The 22,034-nt window shown below is 49.8% G+C and overlaps 1 protein-coding gene across 1 annotated transcript in view; it reads right to left on the bottom strand.

Moving 5' to 3' along the window:
* The window catches only part of CRYL1 (crystallin lambda 1), a 56,702-nt gene extending 36,000 nt beyond the window's left edge, over window positions 1-20,702 (bottom strand). Inside the window, exons 1-3 of the mRNA XM_070380551.1 lie at window positions 20,386-20,702; window positions 17,361-17,468; window positions 2,510-2,636 (exon numbers count right to left, since the gene is read on the bottom strand). Coding sequence (XP_070236652.1) covers window positions 2,510-2,636; window positions 17,361-17,468; window positions 20,386-20,687 — 537 coding nt within the window. The 5' untranslated portion in view covers window positions 20,688-20,702. The remainder of the gene's footprint in view (window positions 1-2,509; window positions 2,637-17,360; window positions 17,469-20,385) is intronic.
* Window positions 20,703-22,034: the final 1,332 nt, after the last annotated feature.

Below are 22,034 nucleotides of genomic sequence, written 5' to 3'. Positions count from 1 at the left end.
TTTCTTTTTATAAACAAAAAAAGTCTCCAAAAAGCCTAGGTGAATTTTTCTACGATGAGAATTTGTCCTTAAACGGGAAAGAGGAAGCCATACAGAGTCGCTCAGAGGAGGCGGCTAGCAGGAGGTCTCTGAGCACTAAGACTGGAGGTGCTGTGAGGGCCCTGGAGAGCAAATGCAGCCCTGAGCCTTGATTCTTTAGGTTCAAGGTCTTTTTTTTTTTTTTTTCCATGTGGCATTTGTGATCTTAGTTCCCAGACCAGGGATCAAACCTGGGCTCCAGGCCATGGAAGCACTGAGTCCCAACCACTGGACCACCAGGGAAGACCCAGAATCTTTTTTTTTTTCTTTAATGGGATCAGGAGAGGGAGAAATTTAACACAGACATGTTAATTATTCCTGGGGCATGACTTTGCAAGAGCTGCATGTGTTCATGCCCAATTGCTTAGTCATGTCCCACTCTTTTCGACTCTATCCAGGCTCCTCTGTCCAGGGAATTCTCCAGGCAAGCATACTGGAGTGGGTTGCCATTTCCTCCTGGGGGAAGGAAGAAATCATCCTGACCCAGGATTCTGACCCACGTCTGCTGCATTGGCAGGTGGATTCTTTACCACTAAGGCACAGGGCTTCCCTTGCAATGGCTAGTGCTGGAAAATTTATAATAAGCCTCATAAAGACTGCTTTTGGAGAAGGAAATAGCAACCCACTCGGGTGTTCTTGCCTGGAGAATTCCACGGATGGAAGAGCCTGGTGGGCTGCAGTCCTTTGGAGTCAACGAGAGTTGGACACAACTGAGAGACTAACACAGACACACACAAGATCGTTTTAGAAAAATAACACTGCCAGTTACCGCGTGGATCATACCATATCACTGCAGGGAAGAAAAGAAACAACAGAAGGCTTGAAAATTAGTACTTGAGGCTGGAGATGAAACTTTCCAGCCATCATCACAAATAGATTACAAAGTACAGCAAATGTCTCAGAGGAAAAAGCAAAGGGCACTGGAAACTGTTCAGAAAAGAAGCCAAGTCACTCTAGTGGAGACAGACCCAAGTGGATACCACTGTTCTGGGAAACATGTGGTGACACGTCACATGCTCACCTGTCAGGTCACATCATACACTTCATTGTAAGCATTCACTTCCATCATATAAATATCATGTATCAAATTGATCCCCAAAGGGGTTTCCTACTGTTCTCATTGGAAGCAATGGAGCCTGGCCTGGAATAAGGGTCACGTATGGATGTGAGAGTTGGACTGTGAAGAAGGCTGAGCGCCAAAGAATTGATGCTTTTGAACTGTGGTATTGGAGAAGACTCTTGAGAGTCCCTTGGACTGCAAGGAGATCCAACCAGTCCATTCTGAAGGAGATCAGCCCTGGGATTTCTTTGGAAGAAATGATGCTAAAGCTGAAACTCCAGTACTTTGGCCACCTCATGTGAAGAGTTGACTCATTGGAAAAGACTCTGATGCTGGGAGGGATTGGGGGCAGGAGGAGAAGGGGACGACAGAGGATGAGATGGCTGGATGGCATCACTGATTCGATGGACGTGAGTCTGAGTGAACTCCGGGAGTTGGTGATGGACAGGGAGGCCTGGCGCGCTGCGATTCATAGGGTTGCAAAGAGTCGGACACGACTCAGCGACTGAACTGAACTGAACTGAGGTGACCACAACCACCGAGAACAGGAATGGAGGCTTCAGCGGGCCAGGACGAGGGGCTGAGCTCAGGGCCGGGTTGGCGTCCACCCTGGGCCCTTCACTGCACAGGACACAGGATGCGGTAGAAAGAGCGGGAAGAGAGGAGGAATTCTACTGTGTAGACTGAAGGAGAGTCAGCCCTGAGGCCTCTGCACCAGAAGCCCCGCTCAGGCCTGGTTTGCTCCCAGTTCTCAGCTCAACCGGCGTCACAGACCAGACGAGACACCAGCAGTGGCAGGACATGGGGTGAGGAGGAGCTCAGGAGCAAGGCCCTGTCAACCCCGGGCAGCTTAAGTGTCGTGTTTTGGAAGCCGGGAGACACCTGGTCTTCATGGGGCGGTAGCTGTGTTCAGGCCCTGGCGGGCTGAAGCCTGTGTGGGCACCGAGCTGCCACCAGTCCACTGGGCCTGGAGTGTCCTCAGCGGTGGGGATGGCCTGATTCTCTGAGTGAAGTCGTTGGAAAAAGTAAATGCAAACGTTGCAAGACACTAAAGGGTTTCTCTTGGGTGATCTCTTATATCTCAGAACAAACAACAACATAGTCTCTCATCCAGTTAGATAAAAATAGGAAAGTGTTAGCTGTCCAGAAGACCTTCTTTTTGCTCAACATTCTAACCCCCCAAGAGAGAACTCCATCCTGGGGAAGGGGTAATGGGGGAAGGGGGTGGGAGGGGGTTGGCAGACAGTGTTTCTGGTCACGTGAACGCCATCCGTACCTGCGGGCTCACGATCCCCACGCCTTCCCCTGCCTTTGACCCAAGGACCCCGGGGACAGGCCCTGCCAGCAGGGTGGGCAGGTGTCCCCACTCACCTGCACGTGCAGGGCGCCCTCTACTGCCTCCCGCAGGTCAGAGCAGCCGCTGATGAGTGACAGCTGCTCCTCCGCGCCCAGCTCGCCTTTCAGGTACCCCGACAGCTCCAGCATCTTCATCTCCTTCCTGGAAAGCAGTGGAGAGTGAGCCATGAGCATTCAAAACAACTCAAAGTCAGAGGTCTGCTTCACCAATCAGCAGGAAATGTGAAGCAGAGCACAGTGCAGCCCTTAGCAGCGAAAGAGCAGAGGAAAAACCAAGTGCGGTGAGAACGTGGAGCAATGAACCCCAGCACCACTGGCCATAACAGACTTAACAGCTGCAGCCAGTGTGGCCAACATCAGGTGTTTTTTCAGAAGATTAAAAACAAGACTATCGTGAGCCAGCGATCCCACTTCTGGGCCTACATCCCGAAGGTAAAAGTGGAGACTCAGATATTTGTACCCCCATTTCCACAGCAGCATTGTTCACAGTGGTCAAAAGATGGGGACAACTCCATGTCCACAGACAGATGAATGGAATACTGTTGTACACAATGGAATGCTGTTGTTCAGTCACTCAGTCATGTCTGACTCTTTGTGACCCCATGGACATCAGCACGCCAGGCTTCCCTGTCCTTCACCATCTCCTGGAATTTGCTCAAACTTATGCCCGACATTTTATCCTCTGTTGCCCACTTCTCCTCCTGCCTTCAATCTTTCCCAGTATCAGAGTCTTTTCCAATGAGTCAGTTCTTCGCATCAGGTGGCCAGAGTATTGGAGCTTTAGCTTCAGCATCAGTCCTCCCAGTGAATATTCAGTGTTGATTTTCTTTAGGATTGACTGGTTTGATCTCCTTGCAGTCCAAGAGATTCTCAAGAGTCTTCTCCAACACCACTGTTCAAAAGTATCAATTCTTTGGTGCTCACTTTTCTTTATGGTCCAACTCCCACATCTGTATGTGACTACTGAAAAAGCATAACTTTGACTACACAGACTTTTGTCGCAGTGACAATGTAATGTTGCTGCTGCTACTGTAATGTTACTCAGCCTTAAAAGGGAAGGGGATTCTGACACCTGCTACTCCACAGATGAACCTTAAGGACATGATGCTGAGTGAAATAAGCCATCACAAAGGGACAGATTCCATGTGATTCCACTTATATGAGGGACTTGTAGTGACAGAATCCACAGAGACAGAGAGAATGGGGGTTGTGGGAGGGGAGTCGTTCTTCAATGGGGACAATTTTCAGTTTTTCAAGAGGACAAGAGTTGTGTGGATGGATGGTTGTACAACACTATGAATGTACTTAATACTGCCAAAATGGACACAACAGTTATTAAGATAGGGGACTTCTCAGTGCTTAAGACCGAGCTTAACCACTGCCAGGGGTACAGGTTATGGCAACCCACTCCAGTGTTCCTGCCTGGAGGATCCCAGGGACAGGGGAGCCTGGTGGGCTGCCGTCTATGGGGTCGCACAGAGTCGGACACGACTGAAGTGACTTAGCAGCAGCAGCAGGGAACTAAGATTCCAATACCTCAAGGCACAGCCTCCTCCCCCCACCCCCCAACAATGCCTGTGGGACATAGAAGCAGAAAGCAGGGCTTCTTGGGCCTCAGTTCAGTGCCTCTGGGGAGAGGGCTGAGAGCAGGTGCCTGGAGATATGGACCAGGCAGGGTGAAGACTCCTGAGCTGGGCCCACATTCCCATCTCGGAGACGGTGCAGTGTGTCCTGCCTGTAACTCAGGACATGTTAAATACACAGACGAGCAAACACACACAGGCTCCAGAACATTCTCTGGAGTCACTCTTACATAGTTTTAGGCTGCAGGTTTATCATTAAGCTGTCGGAGTTCTTGACAGCAAGCTGGGTTTGCGCTCAGGGGCGGAGGGTGTCAGCCAAGGTCAGGGAGGCCCTGGGATGGGGCGACGGCTCAAGCATGGCCGGTGATCTGAGGGCCTGGGTCTCAGGTCACTGGGCTGGGGGCTGCAAGAAAGGCCAGGCTGTGGCACAACTGAGTGTGGGAACACTGACTGGGAGGGACAGGCCTGGGTCAAGGGTCTGCAGGTCACCCCTGAGCCCAGGCACCCGTGGGGTCCCTGCCCGTCCTGTCCTCCCCTGGGAAGCTGGCGTTCCTGGGATGCCCGGGCCCACTTGGGTCAGCCAGCTCCCTTGTCCTGTTTCTTCCTTAAAGCTGTGCATTTTAAACTTTTTGCTTTAGCCACAAATAGAGGAAGGGAAACTCTTTTGCTATTGTTACTGTGAGGAAAAAAAAAAACCCACTAGAAAGATGCGCTGAAATACAGATTTCATATTATCTTCAACCAAAAGCAGCTTCATGGCCAAGAGAAGGAGTCCAAGATCCCTTAGGCGGGTGTGGCCTCTCCTGATACCAGATAGCTGGGTGAAGAAGCCATCACAAGCCATCACACCAAGGAGGACTTGGGGTTAAATTTTTTTTTAAGGAGAACAATCTCTGAGGTTTTTGTCATATACAATACCCAGTTGTGGATGTGACTGGTGATAGAAGCAAGGTCCGATGCTGTAAAGAGCAATATTGCATAGGAACCTGGAATGTTAGGTCCATGAATCAAGGCAAATTGGAAGTGGTCAAACAGGAGATGGCAAGAGTGAACGTCGACATCCTAGGAATCAGCGAACTAAAATGGACTGGAATGGGTGAATTTAACTCAGATGATCATTATATCTACTACCGTGGGCAGGAATACCTTAGAAGAAATGGAGTAGCCATCATGGTCAAGAAAAGAGTCTGAAACGCAGTACTTGGATGCAATCTCAAAAATGACAGAATGATCTCTGTTAGTTTCCAAGGCAAACCATTCAATATCACAGTAATCAAGTCTATGCCCCAACCAGTAACACTGAAGAAGCTGAAGTTGAACGGTTCTATGAAGACCTACAAGACCTTTTAGAACTAACACCCCCAAAAGATGTCCTTTTCATTATAGGGAACTGGAATGCAAAAGTAGGAAGTCAAGAAACACCTGGGGTAACAGGCAAATTTGGCCTTGGAATATGGAATGAAGCAGGGCAAAGACTAATACAGTTTTGCTAAGAGAATGCACTGGTCATAGCAAACACCCTCTTTCAACCACACAAGAGAAGACTCTACACATGGACATCACAAGATGGTCAACACTGAAATCAGATTGATTATATTCTTTGCACCCAAAGATGGAGAAGCTCTATACAGTCAACAAAAACAAGACTGGGAGCTGACTGTGGTTCAGATCATGAACTCCTTATTGCCAAATTCAGACTGACATTGAAGAAAGTAGGGAAAACCACTAGACCATTCAGGTATGACCTAAATCAAATCCCTTATGATTATACAGTGGAAGTGAGAAATAGATTTAAGGGCCTAGATCTGATAGATAGAGTGCCTGATGAACTATGGAATGAGGTTCGTGACATTGCACAGGAGACAGGGAGCAAGACCACCCCCATGGAAAAGAAATGCAAAAAGCAAAATGGCTGTCTGGGAAGGCCTTACAAATAGCTGTGAAAAGAAGAAAAGCAAAAAGCAAAGGAGAAAAGGAAAGATATAAGCATCTGAATGCAGAGTTCCAAAGAATAGCAAGAAAAGATAAGTGCAAAGAAATAGAGGAAAACAACAGAATGGGAAAGACTAGAGATCTCTTCAAGAAAATTAGAGATACCAAGGGAACATTTCATGCAAAGATGGGCTCAATAAAGGACAGAAATGGTATGGACCTAACAGAAGCAGAAGATATTAAGAAGAGGTGGCAAGAATACACAGAAGAACTGTACAAAAAAGATCTTCATGACCCAGATAATCACGATGGTGTGATCACTGACCTAGAGCCAGACATCCTGGAATGTGAAGTCAAGTGGGCCTTAGAAAGCATCACTATGAACAAAGCTAGTGGAGGTGATGGAATTCCAGTTGAGCTATTTCAAATCCTGAAAGATGATGCTGTGAAAGTGCTACACTCAATATCCCAGCAAATTTGGAAAACTCAGCAGTGGCCACAGGACTAGAAACGTTCAGTTTTCATTCCAGTGCCAAAGAATGCTCAAACTACCGCACAACTGCACTCATCTCACACGCTAGTAAAGTAACGCTCAAAATTCTCCAAGACAGGCTTCAGCAATACGTGAACCATGAACTTCCAGATGTTCAAGCTGGTTTTAGAAAAGGCAGAGGAACCAGAGATAACATTGCCAACATCTGCTGGATCATAGAAAAAGGAAGAGAGTTCCAGAAAAACATCTAGTTCTGCTTTATTGACTATGCCAAAGCCTTTGACTGTGTGGATCACAATAAACTGTGGGAAATTCTGAAAGAGATGGGAATATCAGACCACCTGACCTGCCTCTTGAGAAACCTGTATGCAGGTCAGGAAGCAACAGTTAGAACTGGACATGGAACACCAGACTGGTTCCAAATAGGAAAAGGAGTATGTCAAGGCTGTATATTGTCACCCTGCTTATTTAACTTATATGCAGAGTACATCATGAGAAACTCTGGGCTGGATGAAGCACAATCTGGAATCCAGATTGCCGGGAGAAAGATCAATAACCTCAGATATGCAGATGACACCACCCTTATGGCAGAAAGTGAAGAGGAACTAAAAAGCCTCTTGATGAAAGTGAAAGAGGAGAGTGAAAAAGTTGGCTTAAAGCTCAACATTCAGAAAACTAAGGTCATGGCATCTGGTCCCATCACTTCATGGGAAATAGATGGGGAAACAGTGGAAACAGTATCAGACTTTATTTTTTGGGGTTCCAAAATCACTGCAGATGGTGACTGCAGCCATGAAATTAGAAGACGCTTACTCCTTGGAAGGAAAGTTATGACCAACCTAGATAGCATATTCAAAACAGAGACATTACTTTGCCAACAAAGGTCCATCTAGTCAAGGCTATGGTTTTTCCAGTAGTCATGTATGGATGTGAGAGTTGGACTGTGAAGAAAGCTGAGTGCCGAAGAATTGATGCTTTTGAACTGTGGTGTTGGAGAAGACTCTTGAGAGTCCCTTGGACTGCAAGGAGATCCAACCAGTCCATCCTGAAGGAGATCAGTCCTGGGTATTCTTTGGAAGGACTGATGCTAAAGCTGAAACTCCAATACTTTGGCCACCTCATCTGAAGAGTTGACTCATTGGAAAGGACTCTGATGTTGGGAGGGATTGGGGGCAGGAGGAGAAGGCGACGACAGAGGATGAGATGGCTGGATGGCATCATCGACTTGATGGACATGAGTTTGAGTGAACTCCAGGAGTTGGTGATGGACAGAGAGGCCTGGTGTGCTGCAATTCATGGGGTTGCGAAGAGTCGGACACGACTGAGCGACTGAACTGAACTGAAATGATTTGGAAGAGTTATAGTACATTAGCCAAAAAAAAACACAAAACACTAGTTCCACTAGTTCCAATATTTTACACTGAGTATTCTAGAACTTCTGCATCAAGCTTTGCAGGGAACAAACATAAATACCTGAGAAAGGTGAGATGCTCAGCCAGCTTCTGGGCCTCATACGCTACTACCTCGTCAGGTGACTGCAGTGCACGAGTTTCACCTCTAGAGGGCAGTGGAGCACCGCCCAGGACTCAAAAGATCAGTTCAGTTCAGTTGAGTCGCTCAGTCGTGTTGGACTCTGCGACCCCATGAATCACAGCACGCCAGGCCTTCCTGTCCATCACCAACTCCCGGAGTTCACCCAAACTCATGTCCATCGAGTTGGTGATGCCATCCAGCCATCTCATCCTCTATCGTCCCCTTCTCCTCCTGCCCCCAATCCCTCCCAGCATCAGGGGCTTTTCCAATGAGTCAACTCTTCTCATGAGGTGGCCAAAGTATTGGAGTTTCAGCTTCAGAATCAGTCCTTCCAATGAACACCCAGGACTGATCTCCTTTAGGATGGACTGGTTGGATCTCCTTGCAGTCCAAGGGACTCTCAAGGGTCTTCTCCAACACCAGAGTTCAAAAGCATCAATTCTTTGGCGCTCAGCTTTCTTCCCAGTCCAACTCTCACATCCATACACTGTGGAACACTGTGTGGACACTCTTTTTTCATTCATTCATCTCATTTTTATCATTTTTTGAAGTGGGCGGGGGAGAGGCAGAATATCAAGGTTTTTATTAAAAACAGGAGCTCCAGACCTGCTTTTTCATACTGTTCATGGGGTTCTCAAGGCAAGAATACTGAAGTGGTTTGCCATTCCCTTCTCCAGAGGACCACATTTTGTCAGAACTCTCCAATATGACCCATCTATCTTGGGTGGCCTACACGGCATGGCTCATAGTTTCATCCAGCTAGACAAAGCTGTGGTTCATGTGATCAGTTTGGCCAGTAAGCTGAAGCTCCAATACTTTAGTCACCTGAAGAGAAGAACTGACTCACTGGAAAAAACCCTGATGCTGGGAAAGATTGAAGGCAGGAGAAGGGGCCGACAGAGGATGAGATGGTTGGATGGCATCACCAACTCGATGGACATGAGTTTGAGCAAGCTTCGGGAGATGGTGATGGACTGGGAGGCCTGGCGTGCTGCAGTCCATGGGGCCGCAGAGTTGGACACAACTGAGTAAACTGAATTGAGACTTCTGCTTGACAGCACAGGGCCCGGTCCCCAGTCTGCTGACGGCTGCACCCCTCAACACACCACTTACTCACGCGGGTGACCGGTCCAGTGCCTCGGACACCTCAACCTGAAAACCTCCCCAGAGGTAGATAAAGGCCAGTGCTCTGCAGGCAGACCATCCCTCCATCTGTGCCACAGGAGACCTGGGGATCTGCGTGCCCAGACCCACTGCCCGAGGGAAACCTCACAGGGAGAAGCGACCAGAACTCACATTCCTGTGTCCACACCCTACTTAATCCTGTGTGAGCCTTCACAGCCCTCCCGCCCAGAGAACACATGTGTCCACACGCCTGGAGCCCACAGGACGGGGACGTCGGGGTGACTCCCTGAACCCAAGAGCAGTCACTCCTCACCCTACCAGCCAGAGACAGTCAAAGTACTCTGGCTTCTCCCCAGTTTTAAGTATACAATTAGCATATGTGAGAGTCGGACCATAAAGAAGGCTGAGCACTGAAGAACTGATGCAGCAAGATCCAACCAGTCAATCCTAAAGGAAATCAACCCTGAATATTCACTGGAAGGACTGAGGCTGAAGCTGAAGCTCCAGTACTTTGGCCACCTGATACAAAGAACTGATTCATTGGAAAAGACCCTGATCCTGGGAAAGATTGAAGGCAGGAGGAGAAGGGGACAACAGAGGATGAGATGGTTGTATGGCATCACCTACTCAATGGGCATGACTTTGAGCAAATTCTAGGAAATGGTGAAGGACAGGGTAGCCTGGCATGCTGTAGTCCATGGGATCGAAAAGAGTGGGACCTGACTTAGTGACTGAACAACAATAACAACTTACACAAATCAGAGAAGGGGAAACCATTCCTATTTGGGAAGAGTCAATAAGTGACATGAAGCAATCATTTGGACTGTCCTAGTGACAGCCAAGGGACAGCATGACCTGTGAACACACAGATATGTCAGGTTCAACGACCCACGGAACCCACGGCCCCTTGGAGTCAGCTTCTGGCGACAGCACTCGGGTCACTTGGGAACTTCTCAGCCCAGGGAGGTCCAGTCACTCACTGCCCTGCACCGTCCTGGTTACATCCCTGCAGACAGGCTCCTGCCCGCTAACTTATTTCTTCTTTACTGGCCTTCATACAGCTGAAAAAAATCTCTCGGCGATGGTTTCCCTGGTGGCACAGTGATAAAGAATCTGCCCGCCAATGAAGGAGACTTGGGTTGGATCCCTGGTGCAGGAAGATCTCACATGCTATGGGACAACTAAGCCCGTGCACCACAACTACTGAGCCTGTGCTCTTGAGCCCGGGAACCACCACTACTGAGCCCGTGCACCTAGAGGGCCCGAAACAAGAGAAGGCACCATGATGAGAAGCCCGCACACTGCAACTAGAGAGCAGCCTCCACTCACCACAACTAGGGAAAAGCCTGTGGTGCAACGAAGACCCAGCACAGCAAAAAATAAAAGTTAATTAATTAAATTAAAAAAAATTTCTCCATGAATGTCTTGTGCATGATTCTTATGGCTACACCCAGATTACATACATTTTTCAGTGACTGTAGCAAGACTTGGATGGGAGCCATGGGAGGCCACTCTGTGATCTATTAACCTCAGTTATTCTAACCAAAGCTACATGGACAACTAAAAGGCAGCTTCAAACCAGACCAGTCCAGAGGAATCCAGATCAAATCCAGGTTCAAGATGTTGAAGCAAATGCACAGATCTGGGTGGCGAGTTAATCGAGTCAGAGACCCAGCTGTCGGGATAGGAAGTTCAGCTACCGAGGCAACAGAGCCCAGGGCAGCCACCCAGTTTTCAGAGACCACTTCTGCTGGTCTACTAAATCAATGTCCACGTGGAAAAGCAGATCCATTTTCAGTGACTCAAGTTCAGAATGACCATCTCCACATGACAGAGATGGCAGTTGAGACACGAGCAGAGTTCACCCAAAGATGGCGATTTCAGCCAGGGCTCCAGGCAGCTGGCCCTCCGCCCCCACGTGGGGCTGTCACTCAGATGTCATCATGGCCCAGGCTGGGGTCCTGGTCCTGAGAGGCAAGCCCGGCGTGTCACCACGTGGAAATGAAACTGAACACAAGTCATGAGAAACAAAACACTCCCAATCTGAGTCCACATTTCAACTTTGTTTATTTGACCTGTGTTTTTCTTCTTGAAATACAACCACCCTCTCAAATTCTTGAGCCCTAACACAGGCCAAGCATTGAGCATTTGCCCGAGAACAAAAGCCAACCAGTGAAGCATCTGCTAATAGGGTTTTCCAAGGTCAAGTTCCCTTTCTGTTACGAGTTTGAATACTTGAGGTTTTAAGAGACTCGTTTTCCTACTCTGCTAGAAAAAGATTACGTGGACAGCAAAGGGACTCAGCCACACATATACATGTGTCCATCCTCCCCAAACAGCAGTCAATTCAATCTAGTCAGGAAGATACACTGTTTATGCTGCTGCTGCTTCTTCTTTTTAAAAATATTTATTTATTTGGCTGTGCTGGGTCTTAATTGTGGCATTTAAGACCACATCTTAGTTGTGGCATCTAAGATCTTTTAGTTCCCTAATTAAAAAAAAAGAAAAAAGGATGTAGGTGGCCTTATGCAAGTCATAAGACCTAAAATTGAGTGTACCTCCCCCCTATAAGGAGGGTGAGGAGACACGACTCACAGTTGATCCTCCTGCCGGCTTCGCCAGCAAAAACTTGAGCAGAGGTGTCACGAGATACCCTGAAATCCTGCTTCCTGCCAGAGAAGCACAACCAGTTCTGCACATTAAAGTGCAGTCAGCTTACACATGGTGGGGGGAGAGGGCTGCGTCTAGAAAGAAAGCCACTCATGAGGAAAGACACATAATTCAGGACATTTGCTTTTCCTAAATAAGGCTGCTAACTGATTTTTGGAAGGGGTGTTGCTTGTTTGTTCCTTGGTTCAAAAATCTTAGGCCGATATCCAAAAGCTCAATTTAACTGGCCACCAGTAATACTTAAAATATCAGCTCTTAATTAAACAAAGTAGTAGGAAAATATTATAAGAAAGCCTTTAATCTAGCCTAAGAAAAAGAAAACCTTATTTACAATTTCCCAATGTTCTCCTTGATGCCTGAAAGGACTTTAAAAAGTGGCCAAACTCTTTCATGATACACTTAAATAATAAAGTCTATCAATATAAATACCCCAAGAGATAGGACAAAGAACTTTTCAATTAGGGATCTTAGTTTTCTGTTGGTTACAGGTGCAGTGGAATTGCATCTACAACATGAGGTGAAACTACAACGGAAATGAAAAGTACGTCAGTCAGCAAACCAGAGTCCACTATTGCCCCGTGGCTTGAGACATAAGGGTGACTTTTACATTTTTAAATGTTTGGGAGTACTTTGTGACGTGTGAAAATTATATGAACTCCACACTAGGAAGAAAATTCATGACAAACCTAGACAGCTTATTAAAAAGCAGAGACGTTACTTTGCCAACAAATGTCCATATGTCAAAGCTATGGTTTCCTCCAATAGTCATGTACAGATGTGAGAGTTGGACCATAAAGAAGGCTAAGCACCAAAGAGTTGATGCTTTTGGACTGTGGTGTTCAAGAAGACTCTTGAGAGTCCCTTGTACAGCAAGGAGATCAAACCAGTCAATCCTAAAGGAAATCAGTCCTGAATAGTCACTGGAAGGACTGATGCTGAAGCTGAAGCTCCAATACTTTGGCCACCTGAAGCTGAAGCTCCAATACTTTGTGAAGAACTGACTCACTGGAAAACACCCTGATGCTGGGAAAGATTGAAGGCAGGAGGAGAAGGCCAACAGAGTATGAGATGGTTGGATGGCATCACTGACTCAATGGACATGAGTCTGAGCAAACTCTGGGAGACCATGAAGGACAGGGAAGCCTGGCATGCTGCAGTCCATGCAGTCGTAAAGAGTCAGACATTACTGAGCGACTGAATAACAATTTTAAAAAGAGAAAACCTAGAAAATAAAAAGGAGTTGTTTCAGTAGAAAATATTTATCAACAAAAAATGAAAGAACTGAAACTAGCAGAAGGCAGGGTTGCCCTGAGGGTACATGTAGGGGAACCTGAGCCTGAGACCCTAGGTCAGGCACGAAGGAGACAATGTCAGACCCCAGTCTGTCCCCAAACAGGTGGGTAGCTGAGAAAACCCCCAGTGGGGCATTCACCAGGACCCGTGCAGGACCTGGGTTTCCACAGATTAGAGCCAATGCATGCGAGCTCAGAGATCACCAAACACACAAGGCAATGAAGGGGAGTGGGTTTTTTCACCCCAAAAGATGCCACTGTGGCACAAGGACTATTCTGATCTAAAGGCAATCAAAACCCAGCAGGTTCAGGAACTTCTCTTAAACTTGCCTTCAACTGCCTACGTTTATACTTCGGGGGTGGGGGAACCCGGGTCAGAAGAGTGTTTCACCCAAGAAACACCACACAGCAGGCCAGGTCTCCTCTCCCTCCTAGGAAAGGCCTCCTCTGCCTCCCCACATCCTGACTGCCCCTCCACCCACCAGGCCTTACAGAAGCTTCAGCCCCTTGCTTCATTGTGGGCCCCCGCTGCTTCACGGGGCTCCCATCCACATAGAATAACATTTGTTTTTCTCCTATTAATCTGCCTTGCTGCTGCTGCTGCTAAGTCACTTCAGTCGTGTCCGACTCTGTGCAACCCACCAGGCTCCCCCGTCCCTGGGATTCTCCAGGCAAGAACACTGGAGTGGGTTGCCATTTCCTTCTCCAATGCATGAAAGTAAAAAGTGAAAGTGAAGTTGCTCAGTCGTGTGCGACCCTCAGCGATCCCATGGACTGCAGACTTCCAGGCTCCTCCGTCCATGGGATTTTCCAGGCAATCTGCCTTACATCAGTTTAATTCTCAGATCACCCAAAGAACCTAGAAGCAAAGAAAGGACCATTTCTCCACTTCTACAGTGATAAACCTGGTGGCTCAGCAGTAATGCAAGACATGTGGTTTTGATCCCTGGCTCAGGAAGATCCCCTGGAGAAAGAAGTGGCAACCCATTCCAGTGCTCGTGCCTGGAGAATCCCATGGACAGGCAAGCTACAGTCCATGGGGTCCCAGGGTCGGACACAACTTAGTGACTAAACAATAGGGATAAACTACCACAAAATGTGTTAATATTAATATTTTCATCTTCGTATCTATTACTATTGTGATGCTGTGACATACATCTTTGCACTGGTGTTCAAAGAGCTGACACAGAGCTCCTAAAACTCCTTGGAATATCCTGTGCAGGGGAGAGTCTTTTGTTATGTTAATGAGGTGACTTTTGAAAGCACCTCAGGACAGGGCTGGTTGCTTGTATCACCAACCCAGTAATTTCAGGGCCAGCACTTGAAGTCCTGCCCCTGACCTCAGGAGAGGGAGAGGAGCTGGAGGCTGAGTACAATCACAAGTTATTTAATCAACAGTGTCTAAGTGTCAGAGCCACCAAAAAACCCAAAGAGGGAGTTCAGAGAGCCTCCAGGTTGAACAGGTGGATATTCAGGGAGGGGGGACACCAGAGGGCAGGAAAGCTCCCTGCCTCCCACATGTCTCCTGTGTATTTCTTCATCCTGCTGTTGATTGGAAGTGAAACAGGAGGGAAGGGCACAACCTTTAAAACAATGACACAGCCCGAGGACACGACATAAACAGATAAGAACCTAAGATGGCAGGGAAGTTGACTTCCACTAGACCTTGAGCCTTAGTGTGTGAAAGTCAGTCACTCAGTTGTGTCTGCGTCTTTGCAACCCCATGGACTATACAGTCCATGGAATTCTCCTGGCCAGAATACTGGAGTGGGTAGCCTTTCCCTTCTCCAGGGGATCTTCCCAACCCAGGGATCAAACCCGGGTCTCCCACATTGCAGGCAATCACTCTAACACATCAGCATGCTAAGTGACACACCCCCAGGCACCATGACAGTCCCCATCCCTTCCCCAAAAGAGCTGGAATACTCCTCCCACTCATTAGCCTATGAAATTACCCACCCCTATTAAATAAGTAAGGTGTTGCAGTAGTAAAGAATCTGCCTGCAATGCAGGAGACCAGAGTTTGAACCTTGGGTCCAGAAGATCCCCTAGAGAAGGAAATGGCAATGGGCTCCAGTATTCTTGCCTAGAGAATTCCACAGACAGAGGAGCCTGGCGGGCTACAGGCCGTGGGGTTGCAAAGAGTCGGACACGACTGAGCACATGAAAGCTAACAACGCTCTACCCTGGGGTGGCTCTCGCCTTCTGAGATGGCCTGCACTCTGTCTGTGAAGTGTGTTTCTCTCTAAATAAATCCAATTCCCTATCACTTTGTCTCTCACTGAATTCTCAAGGAGACATAAAGAACATGAGCTTCTTAAGTCTCGAAACCAGGTGTGTGATCTCAGTTAAAAGACCATGGGTTCAAGTCCCAAGCTTGAGTTGCTTGTTTGCAGTAGCCCTAATTCCATTTGTAAAAAACCAGTAATCCACTGGGGAATTGGTCTCCTGAGCCTGGGAGCCACTCTAGCCAGTAAAGCAAACCCAAGAAGGGATGGTAGGAACCACAGCCAGTAGGTTGGGAGCACAGATGACAACTGGACTGAGCTGGAGTCTGAAGTGTGAGGGGTGGGGCAACCCTGTGGGATGGAGACCCCTACCTGCTGGACATGATGCTGTCTCAGGGCTGAGCTGAGTTGCAGGACACACACTGGGGTCAGAGAACAGCTTGGTTTGGGAAAGCCCACACATCAGGAGTGGAGACCAGAATCTCAACTTTTAAACATGTGGGTTGAGAATCTTTTGTAAAGAGCCACATTGTAGTATTTTAGGCTTTGCAGCCACATGAGGTCTTGCCTTGTGGGGGTCACTGTGAGAATTCATATGGTAGGATCACCAGGCTGAACTTGTCCTGATGTGTAGGACTAGCTCTGTCTTGTTCATCCACGTGTCCCTGGTGAGTGGCACGTGCCTGGAAACAGAGATCTGTGCGCCAAGTCCCCCTCCTTCCCTAATGGCACAGAACAAAGCATTGGGGAGTGTTTAGCTTTATGGTGGTTGTTTCATTTTTTGCTTTTTGTTTCTTTCAATTGATGTTTCATCGGTTCTTGTTCAGTCACTCAGTTAGTTGTGTCTGACTCTTCACGACCCCATGGACTGCAGCACATCAGGTTTCCCTGTCCTTGACTATCTCCCAGAGTTTGCTCAAACTCCTGTCCATTGTGTTGGTGATGCCATCCAACCATCTCATCCTCTGTTGTCCCCTTCTCCTCCTGCCTTCAATCTTTCCCAGCATCAGCATCTTTCCAGTGAGTTGGCTCTTCACATCAGATGGCCAACATATTGGAGCTTCAGCTTCAGCATCAATCCTTCCAGTGAATATTCAGGACTGATTTCCTTTAGGATTGACAGGTTTGATCTCCTTGCTGTCCGAGGCACTTTCAGAAGTTTCCAGCATCACAATTTGAAAGCTGTTTCACCTAGTCACCAGCTACCTGCTACTCTAGTAAGAAGCAACTTTACTTCTCTGGGTTTTGGGTTCTTATCTGCTACACAACAAAGTTGGCCTAAGGTATGTAATTTCTCAAGGCCTAGAGCCTGACATCATGCACTATACATTTGTCTTCTCAAAGAGCCAGTGATATACAGCATCTTCTGTTACACAAAATGCACATTCAAATCAATGCGCACAGCTATGCCCCCAACCAGGAGAGTAACTACCTGACAAGGCCTGAGATGATCAGAGATGGCATCATAGCAGGGGCAACCCGTGAATTAGTTTGTCCTTCTGTCTTTGGTCTCCCAGTCTCAGCCTTTTTCCTTTGGTTCTTATTCTTTTTGTTCCTGAGGTGGTCCCTAAAACGCCACCCTCTGTGAGCTCAACGCTCAGCATCTGCTAAGTAGGCACACTCTCACACCTCAGACAACACTTATCCCAGTTAATCCCAGTCCTGCCATACAGAGCAACAGGTAAGAACACACCTGAGGACCTCAGGACCTCTGTGCCCGCAGGGGAGGTGCAGCTCCTGGGCATGTGGCACAGAACCATTCACCAGCTCACTCACTCGGGCCGCAAGTCAAGGGTCTACACTGGATTCCTCCAGCCCCCTCGCACATCTCTACCCCCGGAAGTCTGTCCTCACAGTCTGAGCCCCTGCTGTGGGGTAGATCCACGTCTCACTCAGCCTGGCTTCACCGGCTCCGAGGCTACGACCCCACAGGAGAAGGAGGACCCCAGCCTCGAGGGCTCGAACAGACGGGTTGAGGCCGCAGGGCCTCCGCATGCTCAGGGGACTCACCTGAGGCTGACCAGCGCGTCGGTCACCTGCCGAGGCTCGATGTCGAACAGTTTGACCCTGAAGCCCGCGCTGGCGAACAGCATGGCCCAGCTCCGCCCGATGAGCCCGCTGCAGGGAAAGAAGGCAGAGGCGCAGGTCAGCTGGAAAGTGGAGCCACTCCGCGCCAGCCCAGTGTCAGAGCACACAGCGTCCTGTTACTGAAACACCTGATGGCTTACAACTCCATGTTTTGACAGCAGATATCCACTTAAAATGTTGCTTCCAAAAAAAAAAAAAATGTTGCTTCCACACAAGAGGTCCTGGGTCCTCACTGCAGTGCCCTCCAGACCCGGGGGGAAGCAGGGAGGGGCAGGGCGTCCACACACCGGGGACCCCCAACTGATCAGTGTTGGCGGAGTTCTGGACCTAGAGAAAAGAGACAGCATCTCCCCCGCCTTCTCAGTTTTTCCTACCACCACCAGCACTCAAGATGATGATGTTAAAACTGTACACATCTTACCTCTATTAATCTGAAAACAATCCCACAAGGGGATGCTATTATATATATCTATATATTTCATTATGTATTTGACTGCACCAGGTATTAGTTGAGGCGTGCAGGATCCGGTTCCCTGACCAAGGGTGGAACCCAGGCCCCTGTATTTTGTTGAAACCCAAGAATGAAATACAAAAACGTTATCAGGTTTTAGCAGCTAATTCACACTTCCAAGTCACCTATAGGGTTGAGAGAGAGAAAGACAAGAGGTACAGGAGGGGAGACAGGAGAGAGAAAGGGGACAGAGGGGACAGGAGGGGATAGGGAGGGGGGAGGGAGAAGGGAAGGGAAGCAGGGCCACCCCAGAAGTGGAGATGGCTGCTTCCTGAGGTGTTAAAGGTGTGAGAGGTTCAGTCAGTCAGTTCAGTCGCTCAGTCATGTCCGACTCTTTGCCACCCTAGGGACTGCACCATGCCAGGCCTCCCCGTCCATCACCAACTCCAAGGGCTTACTCAAACTCATGTCCATCGAGTCGGTGATGCCACCCAACCATCTCATCCTCTGTCGGCCCCTTCTCCTTGTGCCTTCAATCTTTCCCAGGATCAGGGTCTTTTCAAATGAGTCAATTCTCTGCATCAGGTGGCCAAAGTATTGGAGTTTCAGCTTCAACATCAGTCCTTCCAATGAATATTCAGGACTGATTTCCTTTCGGATGGACTGGTTGGATCTCCTTGCAGTCCAGGGGACTCTCAAGAGTCTTCTCCAACACCACAGCTCAAAAGCATCAATTCTTTGGCGCTCAGCTTTCTTCACAGTCCAACTCTCACATCCATGCACGACTACTGGAAAAACCATAGCCTTGGCTAGATGGACCTTTGTCGGCAAAGTAATGTCTCCGCTTTTTAATATGCTGTCTAGGTTGGTCATAGCTTTTCTTCCAAGGAGAAAGCGTTTTTAATTTCATGGCTGCAGTCACCATCTGCAGTGATTTTGGAGACCAAAAAAATTAACGTCCATCACTGTTTCCACTGTTACCCCATCTATTTCCCATGAAGTAATGGGACCAGATGCCATGATTTTAGTTTTTTGAATGTTGAGTTTTAAGCTAACTTTTTCACTCTCCTTTCACTTTCATCAAGAGGATCTTTAATTCCTCTTCACTTTCTGCAATTTCTTGCAGTCAATCAACTTAATTCCTTGTCAGCCTCCCCTGGGGAATTGGAAATAAACTGACTCCCAGAGCACGGCTCCTTTGCACAACAATCAGAGCTGGAGAAGGGCAGAGTGGACCCTGAACAACAGGAGCTGGACTCCCAGGGCCCACCTAGAAGCAGGCTTTTTAAAATGGTAAATCCTACAAAACTTGGGATCTGCAGTTGGGTACCACTGATGCAGAGGAACCGACAGTAAATTACCCTAGCTTCTCTGGTGGGAATGGACAGGTGGGTGCCCTCCACCTGCCAGTGGTCCAAGGGTCCCCTGTACAGTCAACTCTAGACTCCACTGAACACTGCTGGGTGCTAGCAAGCAGGCCAGTCTCAGCCTGTGGTTGATACACACTTGACCGTGACAAAGGCTGCAAAGCAAGCAAGGTCACCACGCCCAAAACAAAGTGCACTTTCTTCTATATTTTATATCCCTTCAGGAGGCAGCCAGTAGCCCTCGTGCCTGGAAAGTACACGGGCACAGGTAAGGCCACTGCTCCCTGCAAGGGAAGCTGACAGAAAGCACCCTGACCCCTTCCTCGAAGGGGCTTCAAGGACGGGCCCGGACAAGACTTATTCTTGGGACGCGCTGTGACTGGTCAGGCAGGCCAGCCCCTTGGCAGTGCAACCCGACACTGAGCCTCCCAGAAGGTGTGCCTGATGACCAACAAGAAGTACCGACCAGTGGGTACTTCGCTATGCCAGCTTACCAACGGAAAGGTGCACGTGGACGCCTTCTTTAAAAAATGAAAACTGCAGGAGTTTTAAAAGAGGATGGAGCACCAACCAGGAAACCGTGGATGGGACTTGAGAGGCTAACCGACACCCAAGTCCCAGAGAACCCGGATGCCCTGAGGATAGGGCGCCCTCGCCATGCAGGAGGCGTGAATCTGGATCCGGATCGCGCAGTGGGTCCCCACCCCTCCCCGGCCAGGCGGGGTCGCCCAGCGACAGCCTCAGGCCCGAGCACACGAGACCCTCCCGCCGCGCCCGCGCCCGCCTGACACAGATCGCGGCCCCGCCTCTCCTCTGCGCGCCCATCCCTCGGACGGGAAAGGAGACAACACACCTGTGCGGATCCGCGGCCCGACAGCCCTGCGTCCGCTCGTAGCGCCCACTGCCACCGTCCCCGCCCGGCCCGCATCACCCAACTCCGCCCGCAACCGCATCGCGCAGCAACCGGGTGCCGCGGGGCCCGAACAGAGCTGAGCCCCGCGCCGTAGCCCGGGCCGGCCCAGTCCTGGGGAGGAGCGCTGGGGTCATCGGAGCCGCGCCGCCAACCCCCCGGGCGATGACGACCGCGCCCACCTGCTACCCTCCCGGGCACGCTGGTTCGAGCTCTCACCTGCCGACCACCGCCACCCCGCCGGGCGCCGAGGACCCTGGGGACGCCATGGGCCGCGCGGTGCCCAAGGAGACAGCTGCGGCGCGCGCCACCCGGGCACTGGCTCCGCCCGCCCCGCGGCCGCGACAGGGCCCCGGGGCCTGGCCCCGTGGGTGGGGCGCGGGCGGAGCCTCCACCTCTCCACGCCCCGCGGGCGCGCAGGGCTCCGGGCGGGGCTGCGGGGCCGCAGGGCCTGCGGGGCTGTGGGCGGGGCGGGCGGGGAGCTCAGGACTGGGCGGGGTGGGGGCAGCGGCTGAGACCATCGAGCGTGCGGAGCACTCTCCTCCCTCTCCCCGGAGCGTGCACGGAGGAGGTGCCGGGAGCGTCACGTGGATGGGAGCCCGGTGGGAGAGCTACCCCTTCGGACTGTAGTGACTCACTTTGTTTTGGTCAGTTCCCTACTGAACCCCCAAAGTCCGTGCACAAGGAGGGGAACACCTCCAGACCAGGACAAGGCGCGACCGCTAAAGGAACCCCCAAATTTACCCCTGGAATTCCTTTCCCGTGTGAAGTCTTAGCACCACGTCCGGGCGCACGAGCTCAGGCCCCACTGCTGGGTTCACACTGTCGTTGGTTTCGAGGAAGACCCGCCTTTCTCCACAGAGGAGGCCGAGGCCGGGGAGCCCTGGGACGGCAGACAGGAGGGCTGGGGGGCGGGAGAGGGTGTCTGCCACACTGGAAGGCCTGGACCCCCCTCCCAGAGGCCGAGCTGGTCTATCTTCCAGGAGGAGGAAGTGTCCCCGCGCCGCCCCGGGCTCTTTTCGGAAACAGAGCGGAGGAACTGGCCGCACGTGCCTGTGACCACGCTGTCCGCGCAGCACCAGAGGGGGCAACACCAGCCATCCAGGTCAAGGCAGCGCTCCAGCGGAAACGCGTGACCCTGACCGGCAGGGCCCTTCCTCTGTCTTCCCCAGCCCAAACGGAAAGAGGAATGTCAGAGCCAGAGCAATTTCACAAGGTATGGGTCAGCATTTGAAAAGGCATTCAACTCACTTAAGAAAAAAGTGAAACAGCAAAGATGTCCTCAAGATAAGGCTTTAAATGTTGAAATAACTATGCGTGGGGGCTTAGTTGCTCAGTCCTGTCCGCCTCTTTGTGACCCTATGGACTGTAGCCCACCAGGCTCCTCTGTCCATGGGATTCTCCATACTGGAATGGAGAATACAGAAGACTAGAGTGGGTTTCCATTTCCTTCTCCAAGGGATCTTCCCCACCCAGGGATCCAACCCATGTCTCCTGCATCGCAGGCAGATTCTTTACCAGCTGAGCCACCAGGGAACCCCTCACATAGCTCTTTGGATTTATAATGAAGCCCCAGCTCCTATGCTGCCTTCACCACAAATTACCCGAAAATTTGTCTTCTTTTAAATAGCCCAAGCCCCACTTCCTCTCTGAAGCTGTGACTACTCGACCGGGTGATGGGTGACTGCCCTTTTCCTAAAGCATCTGAACTTACTGCAAGCACCTTTTGGTCCACTGAGTCATTCATTCACTCAAGTTTCTATCATAAGAGCCACTGTGTTCAGGTCAGCTTAATGTTTAGTCTTCAATTAAATTGTAGACTTAAGGTTAAGAACCATATCTCTTTTTCTCCTTACTAAGCACATACT

This window comes from Bos mutus, chromosome 12, assembly GCF_027580195.1.
Source record: "Bos mutus isolate GX-2022 chromosome 12, NWIPB_WYAK_1.1, whole genome shotgun sequence".
Lineage (NCBI taxonomy): Eukaryota > Metazoa > Chordata > Mammalia > Artiodactyla > Bovidae > Bos > Bos mutus.
Note: the sequence above shows the minus strand (reverse complement) of the source record. Positions and strands in the feature narration are given on the sequence as shown.